A 23,189-nucleotide genomic window follows, 5' to 3' on the forward strand; every position below is an offset into this window, starting at 1 on the left:
TCGGATGCACCATGACTCGGCAGATCGAATCGGATATAAAAAAAAGCCTTTCCCCTGGGAGATCCCATCCTCTTCACTTTATGCTTTATGCTACATACTCTGCTTCCTGCCACATTCTCTCCTCCTTTGTATTTCACTACATCCAACATACGCGCTATTCTCTTTCCCCCTTCTTTTTTTTTATAGTTTCTATAGTCACCTCATCACCATCATCCATCATGCTCAAATCATTGGCTCGTCTCTCCACCACTGTTGCAACTACTCAGGCACCAGTAACAGCCATCTCGACTGCCTCGTCTGCCTCGGCCTCAGTGCTTGCTCGATCCATTCATGCATCCAGTCAGGACTGCAATAAACAATCTAAGACATATTCCACCGCTGATGTACCTTCTGTGACAGGAGTACCACATCTTCTGACTGACAATGATCTGTCACCACAACAGTTGACGAATATCATTCAGAGCGCTTGTAAATTTAAGCATGAAGCCAAAGTACTAGGAAAAGCTAGTGGCGCTCCTTTGGCAGGAAAGACCATGGCGCTAATGTTTTCGAAGCGCTCAACTCGTACTCGTGTTGCTACCGAGACTGCCGTTACGTATTTAGGTGTGTGATTAAGGAAAAAAAAAAAAAAAAAAAAAAAAAAAAGGTATCAAACCAGTAGAAAACACCTTGACTAATCCCTTTACAATTGTTTAGGTGGACACGCCATGTTTTTAGGTGCACAGGATATTCAATTGGGCGTGAATGAGTCGCTTCTTGACACGAGTAAAGTCGTGTCAAGCATGGTGGACGGCATCATGGCTCGTGTAGGGGCACATTCAGAGATTGAGGTAAGCTTTCAACCAGATGTTGAGAGCTATTAGCTTATAGTCGAAGGATGGTATTATGAAAATTGCGATGGCCCATTCAAACGTCTCTTTTATTTTTCTACCTCTTACAGACTCTTGCTAAATACTCAACAGTACCAATTATCAATGCCCTTTCAGATCTCTATCATCCAACTCAGATCCTTGCAGATCTGATGACTCTGCATGAATTGTACACACCCAAGGGTTCTGAACCTCATACGATCTCACCTGCGACCACCCTCAAAAACTTGAAACTGGCATGGGTGGGAGATGGCAACAACATTTTGCATTCACTGATGTTACAGCTCCCTAAGGTTGGAATGCACATCTCTATGGCGACACCAAAAGGATATGAACCTAATGCTGATATTCTGAAACAAGCATTGAATAATGCAAAACTTGCAGGAACAGATGTGGAAGTGTACAACGACCCTAAAGAGGCAATAAAGGGAGCCGATATTGTTGTTACAGACACTTGGTAAAGCTTTTCTTTCACTCATTCACTTTTCCTTCTTTATAAAATCTTACGCTGCCATTTAACTGACGATACTTCGATTGTCTCCCAATATTTATAGGATCAGCATGGGTCAAGAAGAAGAAAAGAAACAACGCATTCAGGCATTTGCAGGCTATCAATTGACAACCGAGCTGATCGAGTCAAGTGGAGCAAAGCCAGACTGGAAGTTTTTGCACTGTCTTCCACGCAAGCAGGAGGAAGTCACAGACGATGTGTTCTACTCCCCTCGCTCTCATGTCTTCCAAGAAGCCGAAAACCGCAAGTGGACAATCTTGGCCTGCATCAACCAACTCTTAGTGCACAAGGGCTTCTAAAACATAATTCAAACACCGAAAGGCCCCAGTAGTTTTATCCAATAAACTAGTAACCTACTGCATAGATCTGCAAAGATTTTCAGACTCCCTCTCAAACAGAGATGAATATTGCTGTTGACATGTTGACAGTGAGCAAATTCCGTTTTTCACGAATCAAATATGTGTACTAAAATCGTGACCCTTGGCAACGTGAATCTTTAGCGCTTGCTGCGATACAAATTGCGTCGTTGTGCATGAGGGAGAGCAGACTTTAAAGAATATAAAGTGTCCTCCCCCACACTCTGATTCCAACATATTCGTTTCATTCATTCCTTACACTTTTTTTTCTTACACACACAGGTTTCATTCATGAATGACCAAGGCTCGACCCACCACTCGAATGAAGGAAATGATAGTGTTGTAACTGTTAAGACCTCTCACCGTAATGCTCCCTTGTCTCTGACTGATATGCCTGCAGAGGTGATCATGCAGCTTACTATACACCTAAGCACTCGAGACTTTGCCAGCTTCATCCAAACCAACCGGGTCATCTACAGTATCACTGACTCCCATTATGTCTGGCACCAGCGATTTATCAAAAGATTTGGCCAAGGCCTTCTTGAGGATTATCTGAAAAGTCATAGTCGAGCGGCCAAGGGCAAGGACGTGTCACGACAAGCGAGCAACTCTTCCTCCAGAACTTCAACAAGGCCATCAACACCAGAGCAGTCTACTCGTGTTGGTAATAGCGACTTGCCGGGGACAGTTTATTATGACCACCTTTATCATAATCATCAGGATCCTGCAGGACGAGAAAGTGAAAGTGGAAGCACGGATGGCGGTGATGATGACGATGACGATGGTGATGATGGTAATGAAGATAGCAATAGTAGAGGTGATCAAGATGGTGACGATGATGTCGATAAGAATGCCAAGGAATTGCCCAGCGAATGTAGAAAAGTGGATCTCCGCAAAACAAACGAACTCAGCAAGAGGCAACTTATTGAACTATACAAGTACTATTGTAAGTGTTACAATGCTCGTCATGCTCAAGATTGTTTCCCCAGATTCGGGTCAGGTGTACTTGATGTAGACCGGGTACTTCTCATGCATGAATAACCCCTGGTCTCACAAATTTTTATTTTTTATTTTTGCTAGCTCGTGTTGTTCTTCCCGCTGAAGACTTGTACATTTGTCATTTAGGCGACCAATACTGGAAGATAGTAGAGAGTAGCAGCAGCGAGTTTGGAAAATTGGCACAGCTCTCTTCAGTTTGGTGGATGGATGTTCAAGGTGTGTTCTATGGTGTTCCCCCTGGAAGATACAAGGTCCAGTGGCGAGTCAAAGTTACCAGTGATGCACCGATAATCAATTCAGAGTTTCGAGCAGCACTATTCAACAGATTTGAGGTATGTATATATATATATTCAATTGAATAGATTATAAGATAAGGTTTTGTCAATCTCTTGTTCCCGTCTATGCTTAGACTAAAATTGCATAAATACCGAGAAATATACACTGAGCATTAACTTTTTTTTTTTCCCTCAATATAATAGGATAAGACTGCAGTTGACGATCGGCTAGAAACCATCTGTTTTAAGCCTCGCAATATACAAGAGTTTATGGATCAGACTGATTCTCAAATTTCTAAAAAAGCTCACAAGAGGCCATTTAGAAGGCTGTTTAAAGAGAGGTTTACAATCCTTGAATTACCTGGAGATCTGGTTATTGAGGGTGATTTTCAAAACGTATTTTTGCAGATCCGTAACTTTGAAGGGTAAAGATTATAGGCAAATATCTTTTATTATTATGGGAATCACAGCATATTCCACTATTTACTAGATATTTACTTCTGATTGTTTATTCGTTGTTAGATGGAAATCAGGGCTATTCATTGACTATGTCCGACTTGTAGACATGAATGATCCCAAATGGAATAAAAAGTTATTATCTGCACGCTCAGGAAATTCTTCTACAGAAGGATCTGAGGAGGAGGTCAATGACGATGGAGAGGAGTATTATCCAAGTTCTTCGTCTTCAAGCATCCTTCATCAGTTTCAAAACGGACTTGGGATCGTTCCGGATGTGAGGCTCAATCCACTGACGTACCGTCCCATAACAATTTCGCGCACAACCTCAACTCAACCGACAACAGCGAGTTCCTCTTCTACAACTGGGAATCAGTCTGATGATGAAGCAGACGTTAGATTGCGTGGATGGTATAGACTTTATGCTGTCCTTATCCTGTATTGCCTCTATTTTGTGGACGCAATAGGCATTCCGTCTAATCTCTGCCACATTTTGTGTGTTGTTTTTACATTCTTACTCTTTTAGCACATGAGCTCTCTTAAGACAAGTGAACACTTTCTCGAACGCTTTTTGTAACCGAAGACAAATAGTAATATCATTCGCATGCTTCTCGGACTTCTTTATCTTCCCATTTCTTCACATTTATTGCTGTTATAGCTTGTATATCAATTTAATAAAATATGTACTGTTGATAAAAGTCGTTTTCGAAATCATCCAGGAAGCGAAGCTCTTGAGGGCTTGGCCCAGCTATCGGCACTAGCCTTCATAAGATTGTTTGCATGTTGATGTCAACCTGATAGCAATCAAGAAGTTGGCGGGAACTTGATATACAAATATACTTGTAGCTCTATTGTTTGTTGTGCAAACAGTTGTAAGGACAGTCACCTTTTTTTTTTTTTTTTTTTTTAATTTTTTTATTTGACCAAAGAGTCCTTCCTATTCTATATTCTCTTTCATTCATTTCACAAATTACCATGACCATGGACAAGAAACACACAGGAGTACCTAATGGCAAGGCAAATGGAAGTAGAAATGGGAACCGCAACAAAAATAATACAGTAGATAAGCTGACAGAAACGACATCGAATCTCAAGGCCTTGAACCTTGGTGGATCGTCAATAGCTGGGCAGAAAGGCCTCGGCAGTATCAATGGCGGCAGCAAAAATAACAATAACAATAGCAATAGCCACAAGAGCGGGAAGAAGTCCAAGGCGAGTTCTAAAACAACTGGATCTTCAGCAGTAGCAGCGCAAACTTCAGTACAGGCGCCAGCAAAGAAATCAGCCGACCCGGTCCTCTTAGGCATGCCAGATTCCCCCATGGATCCCCAGGACGACACAGACCCATATATTACAAAAATTGGCGGCATCCCAGTATGTTTTATCAAGATTTCTTACTCCTTGGAACTCATCTCTATCTTACTTCTTAGCATGTCTAATTTCTGATCCTCATTGTGATCACCACTATCTTAGTCTTGGTTAGATCAAGATGTGCCTGCGCCATCCAAGTATGGAATATGCAAAGCATGCGGCAAGGATATGTACCTCCTACTGCAAGCCTATGTCCCGCTCGAAAAATCTCCATATGACCGTGTAGTCTATGTATGGGCTTGCAACCAACGACTTTGCATGCGCAAGGAGGGCAGGTAAGCTGCTGTCTCGGAATTACATCTCTTTTGTTTTCTGGGATCGTTTTGACTAATTGGAACGTTCTCTTTGGTTTGCTTAGTTTCCGAGTTGTCCGTGCACTTAAGTTAAACCCTGAATATGCACGGAAACTAGAAAAGAAGCCAAAGCTTTCAGTAGCCCCTGTCACCACATCAGCATCAACATCTGGAGCGCCGCTCTTAGCAGCCAATCCCTTTGCAACATCTGGGGCCACTAATATGGGAAGTACACTCTTTGGTGGATCAAGCGTAGCATTCAACAATCCTTTTGCGTCTGTAGGTTACCAATGTAGTCAAATTGGAAAGGATACTAGAAGACTATATTTGAACCTCGGCTGACACCTTTATATGACAATATATTGTTTAAACATAGACCACCAACAATATAAATCCTTTCGCACCGCCTCCAGGGTTCGGAACTGGAACCCCTATCACTACTCCACCTTGTACTACTATCAAATCCTTTGCAAGCGCTGCATCTGCAGCTATTACCCCGACAGAAGAATCATCCAGCGAATCAGAAGAGGAACACGACACTGTTGAAGGTACATACGTACAAATCGCAAATTCTACAAACAACCCATTTGCCCATTACCCAATGAACCCGATTTTCTACACACGGCAAATACTTTTTTCCTGATCCTCACTTTTGTATTTCTTTCTGTTTTTCAGAACCTTCAACATGGCCTGAGAATCCAGTAGGGTTTGACCCATATTACCTCTACATTACTGAGGAAGTCTTGGAAGATTCACATCCATTGGACGACGATATCTCACAACGATACAGCCACCTAATGGCTTTAGAAGAAGCCGCAAATAGGAATGATGCTAGCGAGGAGGATGGTGAGGATAGCATTTCAGCCGCCACCTGGAGCGGCGAAGCATACGAGAAGGCGGCTCTTCCCAAAGGGGTTGATAAAGCATTTAAGAAATTTACAAAGCGCGTCCAATCATGGCCAGATCAATGCGTTCGTTACGATTTCCCTGGTGTGCCTCTCCTATTCTCATATTCGGATCGTACTGCACATTTGTTACTACCTCCAAATGTTGCTTCTCATTCCAAGCATACTACACCCAGCGCGCACAGAATCCCTAGATGTCCAAGCTGTAAAGGTCCTAGAGGATTTGAGTTTCAGTTGATGCCTAATTTATTGTCGCTACTGGATGTCACCTCCAAGAAGTATCTTTCCGAAGAAGAGAAGAAAAGCTTAAAGGAACGGAAAGGAGCTCAAGTATTTGATATTGGAATGGAATGGGGCACTGTTCTAGTATACAGCTGCGTGGAGGATTGCTTTGGCAAGAAAGCCACGGCAGCAGCGATGCAAGGCGAGGATGATGACAATAGCAATAATAATTCACAAAAGGTTAAATATTTTGAAGAAGTCGCCTTAGTACAGTTTGAAGACTAAGAAAAGCTTATTAAATACACATAAACTCGAGTGAAACATTTCTGTTATATTTGATGATGAAAACGGCTACAGTCGAAACTAGATAACAAGCATTAAAAAAAACCCCCTCTACTCTTTACCTAACCACTAGGAGTATTCAATGCACCCTGCCCCGAAGCTTTGGCTTCCTGCTCTTGCTTCTGTTGTTGATCCAATAGTTGTTGCTTGGCTTGTGCTTCAGCCTCCAAGATCTGAAGTCTTTGGATCTCATCGCCCTTCATCCTCGTCCAGACATAGTCCTGTGCAATTACTCCGACAGCAAGGCGGATACAATCCACCATCCTATCCTCAACCCACTCATTCTCTTCGTAAGGGATCAATAACCATTGAGCAGGCATACTCTGCGAGCAAGACTCAAAATTGAGCTTATGGGTGGGGTCGTGAAGGACAATGACGAATGTGAGGAATGTATCTTTGTCCATGGCCTTACTGCTGGTTTCACCTTCTGAGCCCTTTGAAGCATCAGCAGCCTTTGAAGCATTGAAGCCATGACGAGGTACGCGGCAAGGCTGGATGGCCATAAAAACAGGACAGACGGATGCATTTGTATTGGGATTCTTGGTGGCAGTAGGCGCCGATCCTTGGTATTTCTCTACATCGTAGTGTGACTTGACCAAATGTTCAATGTTGGCTTTCGCGAGTTTGACAGCTTGTTCATAGCCTTCACAAGCGTTCAATTGTCGATCCTCAGGTGCGATATCTTCTGATCCTGGGCTAGTGGTGCCTGCACCTTGATGGACGACCACGTCGCCGCCATCAGTCTGCTCCATTACTTTGGAGAAAGCTTTGTAGACAATCGACTCCAGACCGACGTAACCAACCATATCATGTGCAAGCCAAACCTCAACAATTTCATGCTCTGCTATCGGTGGTGCTACCACGTCCAGGACTGCAGTCATGGAACTAAGTGTCAAAGACTTGATATCGTTTCCTTTTGGAGAATAAAATAAAATAAAATAAAATAAAAATGGAGCTGAGTTATTTTTTCTTTTCCATTCTTTTTCTTTCTTTTCCTTTCTTTGTAAAAATTTTCAACTTACCAATCTTGCCAATGTTCTCCGCGTTGACAAAGCCTTTGACGCGATTCTCGAAATTCTTAGTAGCCTGACTCTCCATGGTCGCTTTCACTGAACTCTGGACTACAGTCTGTGTGGTCTTGACGGCCTCAGAAGCAGTTGACCATAAGCTACCTAGCCACGATGACCTTGTATCTACTGGTGCCTGCGGTTGCTGTTGTTGTTGATGCTGCTGATGTTGTTGCTGTTGCTGTTGCTGAAGATACCTTGAAGGCAATGCCGCAGACGCGTCATAGATCGATTGCTTTCCTTGTGAACCTGTAGGTGACTGAACCTTGGAGTCCAACCCAGTGGTAGATGAGGCAGCGGACTGAGTGATTTCGTCTAGAAAGTCGAGAACAGATTGCTCATCCTGTGGATTGGCTCCGTTTCCAGCAACACCATCCGAAGTCGAGGGCACATTCAGAGCATGGGAAGTGCCGTCGGAGTCATGAGTTAAAGAGCCAGTTCCGGTCTTATTTGTGGGCGCAGTATCAAGCGAGTCGAGAAACTGAAGAACGTCGTCGTCCTTTGAAGACATTTTGCAAAAAAAAAAAAAAAAAAAAAAAAAAAAAAAGAAAAAGAAAAAGAAAAGAAAAGAAAAGCAAGAAAGAAAGAAAGAAAAAAAGAGAGAAAGTGTTTATCGTGTTTTGAACAAACTAAAGTGAAAAGGCTGATGCAAAATGGAGCACTAATGAATAGAGAAGCAGATAAAGCTCAGCTCGTCCCTCCCTGCAAAAGAAGGTTGAAACGAGAACCTCACCTCCGTGGCTTGTAGTAAATTTGTCTTTATTGTAATATTTTAGCAGTAGATTTTTAACTGAACATCTTGCTGTATGCAGCCTTCTCCTTCTTCTTGAAGGCAGCTTGTTTGGAGCTGATCACAGACAATAAACTTGTGAACGTAGTATCACCAGGCGCAAGGTCCAATCCACGTTGAGCATATTTCTTGGCATCTTCGAACTCACTCAATCCCAGATATGCCTGTGCGAGACGATAGGTGACTTTAACATGGTCGGGTTGGCTGCTCAAGGCCTACAAAAAAAAAAAAAAAAAAAAAAAAAAAAAGAAAATGTATGAGCAATATGTTACGGAACGAAATCAAAATCGATAATTTAAAAGTAAAGCATAGTGACAATACCTGCAGACATGCTTCCGCAGCCTTTCCGTTTTCGTTCAGTTTCAAGTAAGCAGCAGCCAAGTTGGCGAGAAGAGCTACCTTGAGGGGCGTGGCCTCTTGAATCTGTTCTTCAGTGGCGCCTTCAAAATCCTTAAGTGCATCAGCACCTTCCTTATATGCCTTTGCAGCCGTCGCGTTATCTCCTGCCTTGAATGATTCATTTCCTTGGTCCTTCTTCTTCTTAGCAAGGGCCAACTTAGCTTTGGGATTATCGGCAGACTAAATATAATACCAACAAGGAAAAAGAGAAATGTGTAAGAGTTTGATATATGGATCTTAGCGCGTTGAGAATGAACAATATGGCAATGATATATACCTCTTGGAAATCGAACAGCTCGACCTCAAATTTAAGAGTCGAATTTCCAGGGATCTTTGGTGGGCTTCCGTGTTCACCGTAAGCTGACATTGGTTATTAATCCACGAATAAAATTTTAGAATATCAGACACAATGTCTTCATTCTATCTCAAATAAAAAGATGACCAGGCGGTTTACGTACCATATGACGGAGCACACACAAGCTCTGCTAACTCTCCAACCTTCATTGTCTTGACACCCTCATCCCATCCCTTGATTACTTGGCCTAATGAATGGCATAAATTAAAATAAATAAAAGAGATGAGGAAAATGGTATCGGGCTTCTAACTCAAGCAGCTAATTTGCAATTGATATGTTTGAATCATCAACCTCTGAAGAAATGTCTTACCAACGCCGAGCTTGAAGTTGAAAGGAGAGCCACGGTCGCGCGAAGAGTCAAACTTGTCGCCGTTGCTAAAGAGCGTTCCAACATAATGAACTAATCTCAAAGGTAAATGATCATGATAGCATGGAAGGTGAGAATGCAGTTTACTGTGCGTTCTTAAAAAACCAGTGATTTTTTGTATAATAATCATTGTCTATCATATCTACCGTTGCTGTTCAATACACTAAAACACTGAAATTCAGGCCCTTACCAGTAACATTCGAGCCTTTTGTGGGGGAATCGCCAGAACCCTCACGAAGGATCTTCTTCCAAAGCAATCCATCGACAACGGGAAGGTAGTCTTCAGGGATATTCAGGTCGCTCATGATGAATAAATAGGTGGAAGTAAATGTGTAAGATTGAATGAATTGTAGATCTTTTTCTTTTCGAGATGTCTTGCCTTTTTATGTGTGCACCATTGGCTACTTTTCTGGAGTGTTCTTTGCGCCAGTCACAGACGCGTTTGTGTAATGCATAGAAAAAAAAAAAAAAAAAAAAAAAACAAGTATACTCCCCACAAGTGCATAATTCGCTCTCCGAGTCCTAGACTAAAACTGAAACGGGTAAGAGTAATGGATGGTTAAATGGCTGAGCGAGCAACAAGTACGGTAACCCAATTGTAGGATGTGCAGCCACGAGCCGAAAGAAAAAAAACAGACAACATAATAAAGATAACAATTGCGTTTGAAAGACAGGAAGGATTTGCAAAAATGCATACACTAGCCGTTGCATATCGCCCCTTTTCATTTAATGTCTCCATTGGCCTGTGGGTATGCTTGAAATAGAAGGCATCTTTTTTTATTCATACTTTTATGCAAAAAAAAAAAAAAAAAAAAATGTATAAAAAGTGCATCAACCCCATGTGTAACAAATGAAGGATAAATAAATGGACATTGATCTGCATTTCTCACAAAGAACATTAAAAAAAGCTCCTTCTGAGTTCTCCTCAACCTCTTTTATCTTTATCTTGTTCTTCCTTAAAACTTTCCAAAGCTCTGATCTTGGCTCTAGTTCCATTATAATTAATCATCAAAATGAAGACTAAAAGTTGGACCAAGCTGTTCAAACTGTCCAGGTCCACAAACACTGCCTTGACATCTACCTCAATTACTACCTCAGGCTCCTCAACGGATTTACCATACATACCACCGCCACCTGCATTGCATACTAACATCCCATCATCCTCAATCTTGGCCACACCTCCGAACAAGAAGCAAATCGCACGGTCGATCTTTGGGCTTGGTGGTGGAAATAGCTCCGTTCACAGTCTCCTAACATCAGTTCTCAGCTTGAGCAACGAACAAGGCACTCCCAAGGCTTCGACTCAGCCTTACGTTGCCACATCGACTGCAAGCAGCACCACTTTGCATTCAAGCTTCAATGCGAAAAATGATTCATCTACCGTCTCCGGCAGTGAGGAACTCGAAACCACAACACTTTACTACTATCCACCACCTCCCCCATCGCCAGTGGCCCCAGAAACCCAGAGTAAAAAGAAGGATCGGCCACCAAAACACCAGGAAAAACAGAATTATCTACACCATGAATTAACTGAACTGGACAATCATCGCGATCCCAAAGAATCAGACAGCTTCTTGACAGGCACCTCAATGGGCGATCATCAGAGCAACAAAAGCTCAGGCAACACCAGTTACAATTCAGAGATGGGTACCACACGAGCCAGATCTGGTAGTATGCCCTCAAGCCCACCTCCAGCTTATTGGACATCCTCCAAGCCGCGACCACACGAGCTTACATCCTTACCACAGCAATATGTTCAGTATTTGCAATTGCAGCAACAGCAGCAGCATAATCAACAGAAATCATCTGTAAGCCAAACCCCTACTCCTACTTCAGCCAATATCCCAATACAAATTGCGAAGGGCTCAGGAAGCGAGTCTGGCTGGGGACTATCATATTCAAGCGATGTAATCAAAAGATTGAGGGGGTCAATTGTAAGCATGACAAAGACCGGATCTTGTCCGTCTGCATTTTTAGGACCTTCTCCGCCGACGAATAGCCATATACGTGACCTCAAGAGCATCTCAAAGAAGAGTTGCACTGATGAACCATTCATGCCGTCTTCGAGCGTCCTACTCTGCCCCAATAATACTCCCACTGTATCTGATGAACTAAAGTCTATATTAATGGCTCAGAGTGCCACCCAGCCACGGGCAGCAGATGAAATGACTCATGAGGAGCTAGTAAAAGCCGTGGACACGCTTCATGACACTGTCGATGACCTATCTCGCAAGCTTGCAATGGTGATGAGTGTCACTGGTAATGTTCATGCCCAACACCAGCAGCGGCAGCAGTTGTCAAGTGTTTGTTTGCCAGTATCAACAACGCTCACCACTTCAGCGCCTTTCTTGGCTCACATTGATGACCTACAGCACCAGCTCTATCCTCAATTTCAATCGTCCCAATTATCAGTTTCACCAATATCTACTCTTGAGCCCTTGCCGATTAAAGATGTAGAGAAAGACATACTGCCGGGCCCTGTAGCCTCACCAACAACCAAGCAGAGCTGGTCGCAGACCAATAGTCAACGTACTTATCGTCGGCAAGCATCACCTCCTCCCCCACCAAGGTTGCAGGCCTTCTATAAGCTACCAACTCTACAGCTCTCATCACCTTCACTGCCCATTTCACCATCTACTCTTCAGCCTCCACCATCATATTCAATTCCCCCTCCTCCTGTTGCTTCTATTTCTTTAGCAACATCTGTAACACCCCCACAACTGACAACACAATTTCTCTCGCCATCACTGCGTCGTAATCTATCCACTCCAAAACTCATATCGACCAGCGTCCAGCCCAGTGAGGTACCTGATCCACACCCGCACGACCATGACGCAGGCACTGTCGATCCTATCATTATTAGCACAGCTTGCATTGATAATCCATTAAATACCACCCTTACAAATAAACCAGCCACTCGCAACCACACCATCGGAAGCCTAAGCACCAAAGTAGAAGTAACTGCTTTACATGAAAAGAAAACGCTCTCAACCTTCTCTGACTCCATCCACCAAACAATTCAAAACTATAGCACCGATATACCGGGACAAGGATATAAGGCACGAAAGCGACAGTGCACCAATAAAGCATTTGAACGGGATAATACACAGCAGTCGAGCCCCATCATCTTATGTGCTCCACTAATCCATAAAACACAACCTCCGATCATCGCTTCTGGCAAAGTAAAAGTCAAAACTTCATCACAGTCACCTTCTTTTCATTCACGCGTACGCCCAGACAAAAAATCGCGATATGGGCGTGTGTTTCCAAGTACAATAACAATTGCAGGTGCAAGCGCAATAGAGTGTAGAAATACGACGATAAGAGTAAGGAACCATCCTATCCGACCAGCTCGTTCTAGTGAGGATTTGTCTTCAACGCTTGCACGGATGGATGACACATTAGCGATCCTCCAACATGAATGGCCAGAATTGTTCGCGAATATACATGAAGAGCAAGAATTGGATCATCCATCCAAGGCTCAAAAGGATCGGTCAAATACTCTCTGTTTGAACGATCAAGTCTTGGCGATGGAAGGGCAGTTACGCGTGGAATTAATGCAAAACAATAGCAACAGCATCGCAAGGTAGTCTTTCTATTAAACATAAATCTTGATGTTGATCACGGTTATGAGTATACGGAGCCTAGATGGTCTCTTTTGTTTGAGGATCAACAAAAAAAGAAAAGAAAAATATAAATATAAATATAAATAAATTGACATTAAGGGCAAATATGTTTAAATAGCTAGAATACATGGCGCTGTACACTGAAGTTTTTAATTTCTTGCTTTGCGCCAACCTGTGACCATTTAGCAATGAAAACAGCAAGCATTGTATATATTTATATGTATATTAAATTCTCGTGTGCTCAGCGCCAGGGTCCAGAACCATGGTATTCATGATATATATATACTTTTATGATGCGACGAGAGAAAATTCAAAACAAGTACAAACATGAAACAAGGAGGTCACACAAGGAGGCAAGCCAGTATCACATTTTTCACTCTTCTCATCGCAGTGTGCATTTGTCATACAATCCACATTCCAGTGCATTTTCATGATGCTCACATAAATTTAAACAGATATTCAAAGGGATTTGTTTTTGTTTTTGTTTTTTTTTCTTTCTTCAACTCTACTTCGTCGCTCTCAGTGATGCTCTTGTTGATTTGATGTTGATTTTCTTGTGGTGATTTGCTGACCAAGGGCGTCTGTTTGCCAGAGGCGAATGTTAATCCTCTTTTACCTTTTTGTAGGCGCCAGAATAATGTCATAATTCCAATAGTATAAAACCAATCGATCCTTCCTGGCAACCTTCTTTATTCTCCTTCAACTTTTTTTTTTTTTTCCTCTTTTTATGACCTTTAACCTTTAATTTCTCTGTCGTTTTTTTTTTTTTTTTTTTTTTTTTTTTTCTCCATCTCTATTTTTGTACCCTCTTTACCTGTCTTTCTTTTACGCACGCCCCTTGTATATTTCCATATTCTCTCTTATTTGCATTTTGTCACATTCGCACTGTGACGACATTAAATAATACCTTGCTATCATCCAATCCCTTTCCAGCGGCACAATGCTTATTCTTGCACATATCTCCATGCTCTTGTTGAGTGTGTTCTTCCTCAGTCCATCTGTCCACGCTCAAGATTTTCAACCAGTGGTCGTCTCTTCATCCGCCAGCGCATTTAAAGAACTTCAAGGACTATATATCCTTGGGGGATATACAGCAGACAAATCTGTCAATTCACAAACATTCATGCTCGACCTCTCACAATCTTGGGACGCGGTTAACCCTATTGTTCAGAAACTCCCCGATGGTCCCCTTTCATGGGACATGCCTAGTACACTCACAGCTGATGGACAGGGCTGGTTCGCTCTCGTAAATGGAACTGGTTACCTGTATGATATCAAGAATTCGACGTGGAGTACAGTTCTACACAATAATAGCAAAATCAACTCTGAAATGGGCCTAAAAGCAATCACTGATCCAGAGACTGGCATGATCTATGTCCCAAATGGACACATTGAAAAAAACCAAATGTCCATGCTGACTGTAAACCTGAATACTACAAAAATTGGATCTGTACCGATGCCGTCGGGTTTCAATACATCATCTCTTTATTCTGCAGCATGGAGCGCTTCTCGTAAGAGTATGGTTTTCATTTCAGAATCGGCCGACTCTCTTTACTCTTATAGTACCACCGATGGATGGACCCACTTGAACGTTACTGGCGATATTCCATCTCCTCGTGTCTCCAGTTGTCTGCTCCCTATGAATGACGACTCTAAAATAGTACTCTTTGGTGGGTACTCTAGGACAGAGCATAGAAGCCTTAACGACATCTATGTCTTGGACCTAGCTTCGCTAGTATGGACAAGAGGACCTAATGTGGACGAAGCAAATGGTCGCGATTCTGCTGCCTGTGCCATTTCCAACGACTTCTTTATTGTCTGGGGAGGGATTTCAAGTAACTCTACCCAGGATGCGGCTCCCAGTAAAGTTACGATCGTATACAACTTGGAGAGGTCTGTTTGGGTCTCTCGATACAATACTCCTGCACCGATAGATGCCAATAGTCATTCTCGTATGTTGTACCAAATCGGGACTGTGCTCGGAGGCGTGTTTGGAGGGATAATGTTTCTAGGCATCATTGCTTATGCCATCTACCACCGACGCGTCCCAAAACCTGTTCAGATCTATCAAAACCACTATCCAGCCAGCTTTGACGACTACCAGACAACATATTCCTATGGTTATGCAGATTCAAAGACCACTTTAGTTTAGACTCCTCTTCCCTCCCCCCTTGCGTTTCCTCTTACACACACACACACACGCTTGTGCCCCGCCTCCTGTAAAATACACGAAGAATTCCTCCTATCATGATCATGACCCAAACCAAAACGTTGCACGTTGGAAACACGAAAAATAAACAAAAAAAAAAAAATTAATACCCTGCATAATAAAACCGTAATAATGTTTAAACAACATTAGTCTAGGGTTTCTTTGTCATATGCATTCAATATCAGTACCCGACCTGCTTTTTTTTTTTTTTTTTTTTTTTTGTTCACCATTACAGATTAATCAATCAGTTTTCTGGAAAGATGCCCCTTTGTTCATGTTTATACAGACGATACGAATGTCCTTAATATGAGATTGGGGCCAGGCCTTTTTCTTTTCTTTTTCTTTTTCTTTTTTCTTTCAATAAACATTAATCTTCAGACGGGAAACCCTTCGGACAAAAAGAGTATGATGAGGATATAGATATGTGTATACTGAGTTAGTATAGCACATCTACACATGCCATGTTTTAGGGCTCTGATACTGAAGTACGTCAGTTCTCCTCTTACTGGCTCGTGTGTATGTGTGCATTAGCATTACCATAGATTGTCGAGAGCAATAAGTCGTAGTAGAGCGAAACGATGAAAAAATGAGGTGATGGTCCCCCCCCCCTCCCTCCTCCACTCCACCTTCGCCCCCCTTTGGTGTGTGAACTTTTTCCCTTTTTTTTTTTTTTGTTGCCCCTGCACCTGACGTTTTTTGTTGATCTGGGATGGAGAAACGAGTAAGAGGGAGAGACAGCGAATTGAAGCTTAAATGCTATTGGAGCGGTAAAAAATCTTGTATCACCATCAATTAATTACTGGCAATTTCGGCACTAAATGCCTTTTCTGTACAAGACCATGAATTTAACGTGTGGTCAGCAAAAAGGAAATCCAAAAAATCAGATTAAATTGCCTCCCATGTGAGATCTTTTGTAGCACCCCTTTTGTGTGCCAGACCAAGGTAATTTTTTCCAAAATAAAAGTGGGTGGCGTGGACGATACAGCAGCATATACAGCGAATACAACAGATGCAGCTATGCAGGTTATGCAACTTATACAGCTTATACAGTAACAAAGTTGTACGGTTTAAACAGTATATAGTATATAACTTATACAGTAACGCAGTTGTACAGTTTATACAGTAACACAATCATACAGCAAATACAGCAAGTATATACAGTAATACAACATTACACCATGCATGAAATTACACCTGGACCAGTTTAAAGAGGACTGTTTGGTTTGTGGAAATGTAATACAAAATATTACAGCATTTAACCTGCATTTGGGTTATGGCATTGGCAGAAAAGAAAGATTTTAGTCGCGATATGAACATGAAACAGGGGCGTGATCAGACACAAACAATCCAAAGATTCAAATCAAATAACGAAACACTATTGCCTAAACACTAGGACATTCCATAGTCTAATCAACACGCAACCAATGAGATGAGTATTCACATTGATCCATTATATTAAATTACTATAGTTTCCATCTAGTCATCAATGGGTCCATATTAGGGCTGCCAGCCGCTTCTGCTCTTCTACCTGGAGGCATATATATATGATGGCCTCCTTTCCTGCCCCCCTCCCCTTCTCTCGATTTTTTTTTTTTTATTCTCTCACTCAACTCATATTCAAACAAAAAGACTCATCCCTCCTCTTTTTGTTCTTCGTCTCCTCTTACGACTTCTTTCCTCCCTCCCCCATCTCTTCCTCCTCTCCATCACGATCATCGCGATCACTTATTACTACCATCACCACATCCTTTCTGGATCCCCCAGTCCCAACTTGTACAGTTTTATATTTCCTTTTTATTTTTTTTTATTTTTTTTTTCTCTTTATACATATTCATACTGAGCATACAGCATAATGGCCCCGCATTCAACAATACTCGCATACTTTCTTTGCTTCACCGCCTTGTCCTGTCTTGCTCATGCAGCAGTTCATCTTCCAGTTAATACTGGAGCATATACCAGTGCATTCGTCGATGGCCAAGCCATGTACGTTGTCGACGATGCAGTCTCGGACACCACTTCAAAAATTACTTTCCCTCCTACTTTTAAACTCGACTTGTCTGTCTCTTGGACCACAGCTGAGCCTGCCATCAAGAAGCTTTCTGATGGACCTAGCTCTCCTTACATGCCCAGCGCTTCCTCTGCAGATGGTCGTAGCTGGATTGTTCTGACTAGCAACGCCGGATACCTCTACAACTCTGAAACAGATGCCTGGTCAAAGGACTTTTCAATTCACAATCTTAACAATGATATCGGGCTCACAGCTGTCACAGACCCTGAATCTGAAATTGTTTACGTCCCCAATGGATATAAGAATGCATCCTCGGATTCCACCATGATGTTGACCGTAGATCCCAAATCTGCCAAGGCCCATCACATTGAGATGCACTCTAGCTTGAGCAAGAGTACCTTTTATTCCGCTGCCTGGAGCAGCTCTCTTCGTAGTATGGTCCTGATTGACGGTCAAACCACTACCGATACCCTGCATACCTACAGTCCAGCAGATGGCTGGAAGACTGTTAGCACCACTGGCACTGCTCCCTCTGCGCGTGGCCGAGCCTGCTTTGTCCCTATCAATGGCGGCTCAAAGATGGTCCTGTTTGGCGGATACTCGGTTACGGAAGACAAGGCCTTCAACGATATCTACATTCTCGACACTGCTTCAATGACCTGGTCCAAAGGCAGTGATGCTGCACTGGACAACGCCCGCGGAGGTGCTGCCTGTGCTGCCTCCAACAACCAACTCATTGTCATCGGTGGCGCCTCTTTTGCTACCATCGCTGATGCTGCACTCATCTATGATTTGTCGGCCGGTGCTTGGACAACCAATTACGTTGCTTCGGGCTCTGCTCCTAATGAGAGTAAGCGTACTCTAATCATCGTTGGCGGCGTTATTGGCGCCTTGCTTGTTCTTGTAGCCATTGCTGGTCTTTGGCTTTACCGTTCCCGTTCCAGACGAGTTGCACCCAGACGTGGTTGCATTGAGAAGCCTGGTTACTACCCTCCAAGAAGCCCTACCCTGGTCAATGCCTCTACTTGCGCGCTGGATCCCAAGAAAGAGTTTTACGATGACCTTGATTTTACCTCTGCTTACGGTGCCGAGACTATTGGATATTATGCTCGTGGTAACAACTCTCAGGAGACCTTGCCTGTGTCCGAGGATACTGAGGAAAAGGTTGTTGTCAAGCTGAGGGCTAGTCGCCTTGTGACCAATGCCAGCCGAGACTCTTTCTTTGGAAAGATCAAGAGACATAGTGCTCAGCAAATGCTTAATAACATCCAGACTTTCCAGGAACTGCAAGAGCAGTCGCAAGATTCACAAGATGAAGAACATATTGGTGCTCGCCCTCTTCGTCCTTCCAAATCCATCAAACGAATGAGTTCTCAGAGCACTGCAAGCTCGCACAGTTCCCGCTCCCGCCGTAACTCTCGTGGTGCTTCTCCCACTGTCGTTTCTCCTCCTAATCTGTTCCAGAACGGTATTCTTGAAGAAGAAGAGGCTGAGGAGGGCGAACAGCAGAAGGCTAAGGAGGGTGGTCGTGGAATGTACAGACTTCCTTCAGTGCGCTATGGTTCAAAACTCTTCCAGCCTCCCCCCAAGACCCCTGAGGGTGACATGCCTGGTTCATACTTTTAAATATAATAATTTCACTTTGTCACATTCCTCTTCATCTTCCTACCATATCAAGGCTCCATCACCTTTTTTTTTTTTTTTTTATTATTATTTTTCCCTCTTTTATTTTTTCCTTTTACATAGACTCGACCGTGGGTATTGTTTTGTATATATTATCTATCATTCCCAGAAAAAAAAAAAAAAAATCTTTTTCTCAATAAACTTGTATGATATGCATAAAAAAAAATTTTTTTTATGACCAAATATTTGAAATAAACCTTTTTTTACATCAGCAGACCCCCCCCACCTCATTTCCAGGCACACCAAGTGTCATAATCCAATTAAACAATTTAGATAAAGTTGTTGGAAAATCTTTTGGTGAACTTTAATAATCATACACCCTGACGAAATGACTCCAAAGGGACACATACAAATATATTATAAAAAAAAATAAAAAAAATAAAAAAAAAGAGCTTTATTAATCATCATCCAATACGTTTCGAATTAACTCTCGGATATGGCTACTCTCAGGCCGTCCAGATCCTGTCAATCGCCAGTCCGAGGGAGGGATAGAAGGCACAGCAATGTCTTGACTTTGCAAGCTTTGGACCGACATGGCAGGCGAGTCGGCATAGGCTTCGGATCCTGAGGGGACAGTCTCATAAGCAGAAGTAGTCATGGATGATCGCGTCCCTGTGGGAGCCACAACACTCTCAGTGCCCGTCACTGGGGAGTCACGGGCAGAGAGATACGTTTGACTGGGAGAGCCGACAGGCAAATAATAAAGCTCCTCGTCATCATCATCATCACTAGACTTGTCAAGAACAGCAGCAACTGCCTCCTCCTCCTCAAATTCTTGTTTCAATGATAGCTGATGATTTACTGCAGCTGCAGCCGCAGCAATCGCCCCAGCATCAGAAGGTCCATCCAATGATTCTTGACTTGAAACTGACAATCGATTCACAAGGTCATACTGTTTCTTTAGAGCCTCATTGGTAGCAGAGGGAACAGGGAAGGGCAAAAGTGTAAGGCTCTGATCACTAATACGCTTATTAGGATCAGCACCTTGGTGATCACGGGCATAGGCTCCTGCACCAACAGCAGCAGCAGCAGCAGCAGCACCAGCGCCAGCGCCGGCCGCTGCCAGTGCATAGCCGTTTCCGTTTCCGTATCCGCTCCCGTTCCCACCAAAACCACTGCCATTATTAGCGCCATAGAGTCCAGAGGCAGAAGAACCATAGGCATGATGTAAGCTCGGCATGGAAGCATCATCTGCGCTAGTGACCATGTTTGAATCATAGGCGTAGCCATGCTTTTCAAGATTTCCTACAAGGTCGGAACGGTCTTGCTGTTCCTGGCGCATCCTCTTGCGTTTCCTAGTCATGACCAACCCAAAGACAATCAAAGCCAAGGCGGCGACGCCTCCGACAGCGCCCAATGCGGCCGCAGGCACATTGGTGTTGGAAGACTTTTGACTCTCTGTGTCTGGTCTTTCCATCGGTGGCAATCCAGGGAGTTGAGTTCCATTAGGGTCAAAAGTCGTGGATGTTCCTGTGGGTACTCCAGTGATCTGGGCAGTTGTAGAGATTGCAATTATGGTTGATGTACCGGATATGACCGTACTTGTGTAGATAGGTGCTGGAGTCGGCTGAGTAGGGGGTATTTCTGGACTAGACTTTGGGGGATCCGGATTTGAAGGATTTGAAGGATTTGGTGGTTCTACCGGTGGTTCCACTGGTGGTTTCGTGGGTGGATGCGTAGGTGGCTGTGTAGGTGGCTGTGTAGGTGGTTGCGTCGGTGGTTGGGTGGGTGGAGGTTTGGTTGGTGGTGGTGATGGTGGAGGAGGAGGAGGAGGAGGGGGAGGCGGTGGTGGAGCCGAGATGGAGATGGAGTCACAGGTGGCGGTATATTTCCAGACAGCTGCCCAATGCAAGACATCATAGGCTTTGCCAGAATATTCAATATAGATTTGGCCATTACATGAGCTGTACGCGCTCTCGGGGATAGTCCATGACCCACCATTCGAAGTTCCAAATGATGCAATTTCGCCACCACCAGAGCAACTAACTTTTGCAGTGACCGAGTGGATATCCTTCGCCTTGGGCCACCAACCATTATCACTAAGCGATAGGCTAACTGAGTCTCCAACTTTGTAAGATCCAGAAGAGGGTGATTCACAGGTGATTTTGGCTTCCACTACATTCATCGTTGATGAAGAGAGGAGGGCGATCACTGCCGCAGTCGAGAGCAGTCGTGTGGCCGTTGAGGCCAATGACTTTTTCTTTGTGAAGGTCATTTTTTTGTTGGAGTAAATTAATTAGGCATTAGAGAGAGTGGTCTTTATTACTGTCAATTGACGAGGGAGGAGTAAAGGAAGGGGAAGAAGAAACGATTAAAGGCGAGCAAGTGAACTAGGGTATGGAGGGAGAGAGAGAAAAGATTTTGGTATCAGGAACGGACTGAATGAGCAAGTCGGAGTTCCGATGATAATTGATGGTCCTGGGGAGTTGATGGAGAGGGTAGAGAAGTGAGGTGGGAGAGAGGAGGAAAGATGGAGGAAGAAAGAAAGAAAAAAAAAAGGGGGGGAGAGCAAAAAGCGAGAACGAATCGAATAAAAAGAATGCAGTAGAAGAGGAACGGATTAAAAAAGGACTGGTTGCAGCGCCGCTCGCTCTTGTGATTCTCATGTCCGTACCAGATGGATGGCTCTCACTCTTTAATGTCTCTCGTGGTTAAGGTTCCTGTTATCACCGCAGAAACATGCGTTGGCAAATTGTCAAGGTGCAACCTAGGGCTTTTAGTAGACCTACAGCCCCCCCCTCTCTCTCCACTCTGGAATGTTACGCTTTTTTACTCTTCATTGTCTCACTTTCTCCTCTTCCTCTTTCACTCGGTCTCTCTTAACGTCTTCTGTTAATCTTTTAAGACGAGAGAAAAAAAGCAGCTATTTTCATTGTCCATTGTCCTTAGCCTCCCTCCCCCACTTTTTTTTTCTTCAACAAAACGGTCGTGTTCATTGTGCTGTAATTCTGTTTTTCTGTAATACTTTATCCTGAATCGCCTATTTGTTTGTTTGGTTTTTTTTTTTTTTTTTTTTTGAGAGCCCTTCATCTGGTGTTTTTGATCATTGACCCAAGCGTATAAAATCCTATCAGCATCGCTCATATTTTACACCCTTCATTGTGTATAAAACTGTATATACGAGAAAAATTTGACGTGTAAAGTGCATTTGCTCATCGCCTCTAGATCATCTTCTATTGTTCTATTGTCCATGTACTGTACTCGCTCCCCCCCCCCACAGCAACGCTTGGTATTATTAAAGCTTCTTCTGGTTACTGACTATTCCTATAACCCATACCTCAAATGTTAAAGCTTGTTCCTCCCCCCCCTACACTTTTTTTTTTTTTTTCTTTTTACATGTCAAGAAGCGATATCTCGACAATTGTTTTTTTCTCTGCGATTTATAATTAGGATCACGCTAGTTTTGGGTGTATATTTTAACATGTATATATCGCCAATTTTATTTGGTCACGATACCTTATATTTTTAATCTAAAAACGATGATTGAATTGTTCTGGTGGCATCTCACTACGTGACGGACTTGCAACAATACTCGTAACAAGCGAGCTAATTGGCTGCCAATACACTCGAAAGTATTCAAAAAATATAAGGTATCGCGACCAAATGAAACGGGCTATATTATGCACGCACACAATAAAATTTTCTGTTGAAGCTGAGCTTGTCATATGCCTTCCAGAGAAGAAAAAAAAAAAAAAAAAAAAAAAAAAAAAGAAAAAAACCACCCCCACCCTCCATCATGTTTATTTCGTTATGATAGACCGTAAAGTTGAAGGGAAGAAAGGAACGGAAGGGATTTGCCAATCAAAAAGTTCAGCCTTCATATGCAATAAAAATGCAGAGAGGGTCTTTGCGCATGTCAGAGCCATTATGTATTATATTTATTCATCTTTGGGCATTCAAGTGTTTCTTATTCTTTCCTCATTCATTTAAAAGGAAATGATCGATCCGTATTGTAATCAATATTATTAGTAAAATAAATAAATATGTATAAAAAAAAGTGCTACGACATTACTACATTTCAGAACAGGAGATACAATTACATTTTTTTTTTTTTTTTTTTTTTAAAAAAAAAAAAAAAAAAAAAAA

The 23,189-nt window shown here is 42.8% G+C and overlaps 9 protein-coding genes across 9 annotated transcripts; 6 read left to right on the top strand and 3 right to left on the bottom strand.

Annotated features, from left to right (window-relative positions):
• Nucleotides 1-95: 95 nt before the first annotated feature.
• BCR41DRAFT_330569 (ornithine carbamoyltransferase) lies at nucleotides 96-1,711 on the top strand. Its single transcript, XM_022021755.1, has 4 exons — nucleotides 96-603; nucleotides 697-830; nucleotides 941-1,326; nucleotides 1,424-1,711. Exons 1-4 carry the CDS (start codon nucleotides 219-221, stop codon nucleotides 1,677-1,679), a joined length of 1,161 nt encoding a protein of 386 aa, XP_021886715.1. The 5' UTR covers nucleotides 96-218; the 3' UTR covers nucleotides 1,680-1,711.
• A 271-nt stretch (nucleotides 1,712-1,982) lies between these two features.
• On the top strand, nucleotides 1,983-4,154 carry BCR41DRAFT_344467 (hypothetical protein). The gene is made up of 4 exons (XM_022022516.1): nucleotides 1,983-2,682; nucleotides 2,817-3,067; nucleotides 3,215-3,435; nucleotides 3,533-4,154. Exons 1-4 carry the CDS (start codon nucleotides 2,028-2,030, stop codon nucleotides 3,990-3,992), a joined length of 1,587 nt encoding a protein of 528 aa, XP_021886716.1. The 5' UTR covers nucleotides 1,983-2,027; the 3' UTR covers nucleotides 3,993-4,154.
• A 632-nt stretch (nucleotides 4,155-4,786) lies between these two features.
• On the top strand, nucleotides 4,787-6,542 carry BCR41DRAFT_366706 (programmed cell death protein 2; the record flags this gene model as incomplete). The annotated part of the gene is made up of 5 exons (XM_022026240.1): nucleotides 4,787-4,840; nucleotides 4,940-5,112; nucleotides 5,196-5,409; nucleotides 5,507-5,678; nucleotides 5,806-6,542. 5 exons carry the CDS (start codon nucleotides 4,787-4,789, stop codon nucleotides 6,540-6,542), a joined length of 1,350 nt encoding a protein of 449 aa, XP_021886717.1.
• A 26-nt stretch (nucleotides 6,543-6,568) lies between these two features.
• BCR41DRAFT_330572 (maintenance of telomere capping protein 1) lies at nucleotides 6,569-8,178 on the bottom strand (the record flags this gene model as incomplete). The annotated part of the gene is made up of 2 exons (XM_022021756.1): nucleotides 6,569-7,512; nucleotides 7,622-8,178. Coding segments are annotated over 2 exons (1,408 nt in total), but the record flags the coding sequence as incomplete, so codon positions are not given.
• A 232-nt stretch (nucleotides 8,179-8,410) lies between these two features.
• Nucleotides 8,411-9,961, bottom strand: BCR41DRAFT_316558 (hypothetical protein). The gene is made up of 6 exons (XM_022021244.1): nucleotides 9,768-9,961; nucleotides 9,521-9,610; nucleotides 9,314-9,397; nucleotides 9,133-9,215; nucleotides 8,778-9,035; nucleotides 8,411-8,671 (listed from the first exon to the last, which is right to left on the bottom strand). The coding sequence occupies exons 1-6, from the start codon at nucleotides 9,880-9,882 to the stop codon at nucleotides 8,453-8,455; spliced, it is 849 nt and encodes a 282-aa protein (XP_021886719.1). The 5' UTR covers nucleotides 9,883-9,961; the 3' UTR covers nucleotides 8,411-8,452.
• Nucleotides 9,962-10,590: 629 nt separating this feature from the next.
• BCR41DRAFT_391464 (hypothetical protein) lies at nucleotides 10,591-13,167 on the top strand (the record flags this gene model as incomplete). The annotated part of the gene is made up of 1 exon (XM_022028357.1): nucleotides 10,591-13,167. One exon carries the CDS (start codon nucleotides 10,591-10,593, stop codon nucleotides 13,165-13,167), a length of 2,577 nt encoding a protein of 858 aa, XP_021886720.1.
• Nucleotides 13,168-14,143: 976 nt separating this feature from the next.
• BCR41DRAFT_366709 (hypothetical protein) lies at nucleotides 14,144-15,355 on the top strand (the record flags this gene model as incomplete). Its single annotated transcript, XM_022026241.1, has 1 exon — nucleotides 14,144-15,355. One exon carries the CDS (start codon nucleotides 14,144-14,146, stop codon nucleotides 15,353-15,355), a length of 1,212 nt encoding a protein of 403 aa, XP_021886721.1.
• A 1,645-nt stretch (nucleotides 15,356-17,000) lies between these two features.
• On the top strand, nucleotides 17,001-19,110 carry BCR41DRAFT_344471 (hypothetical protein). Its single transcript, XM_022022517.1, has one exon. The coding sequence runs from the start codon at nucleotides 17,265-17,267 to the stop codon at nucleotides 19,044-19,046; it is 1,782 nt and encodes a 593-aa protein (XP_021886722.1). The 5' UTR covers nucleotides 17,001-17,264; the 3' UTR covers nucleotides 19,047-19,110.
• A 381-nt stretch (nucleotides 19,111-19,491) lies between these two features.
• BCR41DRAFT_344472 (hypothetical protein) lies at nucleotides 19,492-21,599 on the bottom strand (the record flags this gene model as incomplete). Its single annotated transcript, XM_022022518.1, has 1 exon — nucleotides 19,492-21,599. A coding segment is annotated over exon 1 (1,814 nt), but the record flags the coding sequence as incomplete, so codon positions are not given.
• Between the last annotated feature and the right edge of the window lie 1,590 nt (nucleotides 21,600-23,189).

Source organism: Lobosporangium transversale (assembly GCF_002105155.1).
Source record: "Lobosporangium transversale strain NRRL 3116 chromosome Unknown BCR41scaffold_1, whole genome shotgun sequence".
Lineage (NCBI taxonomy): Eukaryota > Fungi > Mortierellomycota > Mortierellomycetes > Mortierellales > Mortierellaceae > Lobosporangium > Lobosporangium transversale.

Coding starts and splice junctions, on each gene's coding strand:
- BCR41DRAFT_330569 (XM_022021755.1), top strand. CDS start 219: ATGCTCAAATCATTGGCTCGTCTCTCCACCACTGTTGCAACTACTCAG. Junction 604..696: donor GACTGCCGTTACGTATTTAG/GTGTGTGATTAA, acceptor ACAATTGTTTAG/GTGGACACGCCATGTTTTTA. Junction 1,327..1,423: donor ATTGTTGTTACAGACACTTG/GTAAAGCTTTTC, acceptor CAATATTTATAG/GATCAGCATGGGTCAAGAAG.
- BCR41DRAFT_344467 (XM_022022516.1), top strand. CDS start 2,028: ATGAATGACCAAGGCTCGACCCACCACTCGAATGAAGGAAATGATAGT. Junction 2,683..2,816: donor TGAACTATACAAGTACTATT/GTAAGTGTTACA, acceptor TATTTTTGCTAG/CTCGTGTTGTTCTTCCCGCT. Junction 3,436..3,532: donor CAGATCCGTAACTTTGAAGG/GTAAAGATTATA, acceptor ATTCGTTGTTAG/ATGGAAATCAGGGCTATTCA.
- BCR41DRAFT_316558 (XM_022021244.1), bottom strand. CDS start 9,882: ATGAGCGACCTGAATATCCCTGAAGACTACCTTCCCGTTGTCGATGGA. Junction 9,398..9,520: donor CAACTTCAAGCTCGGCGTTG/GTAAGACATTTC, acceptor GCCATTCATTAG/GCCAAGTAATCAAGGGATGG. Junction 9,036..9,132: donor AGCTGTTCGATTTCCAAGAG/GTATATATCATT, acceptor TATTATATTTAG/TCTGCCGATAATCCCAAAGC.
- BCR41DRAFT_344471 (XM_022022517.1), top strand. CDS start 17,265: ATGGCCCCGCATTCAACAATACTCGCATACTTTCTTTGCTTCACCGCC.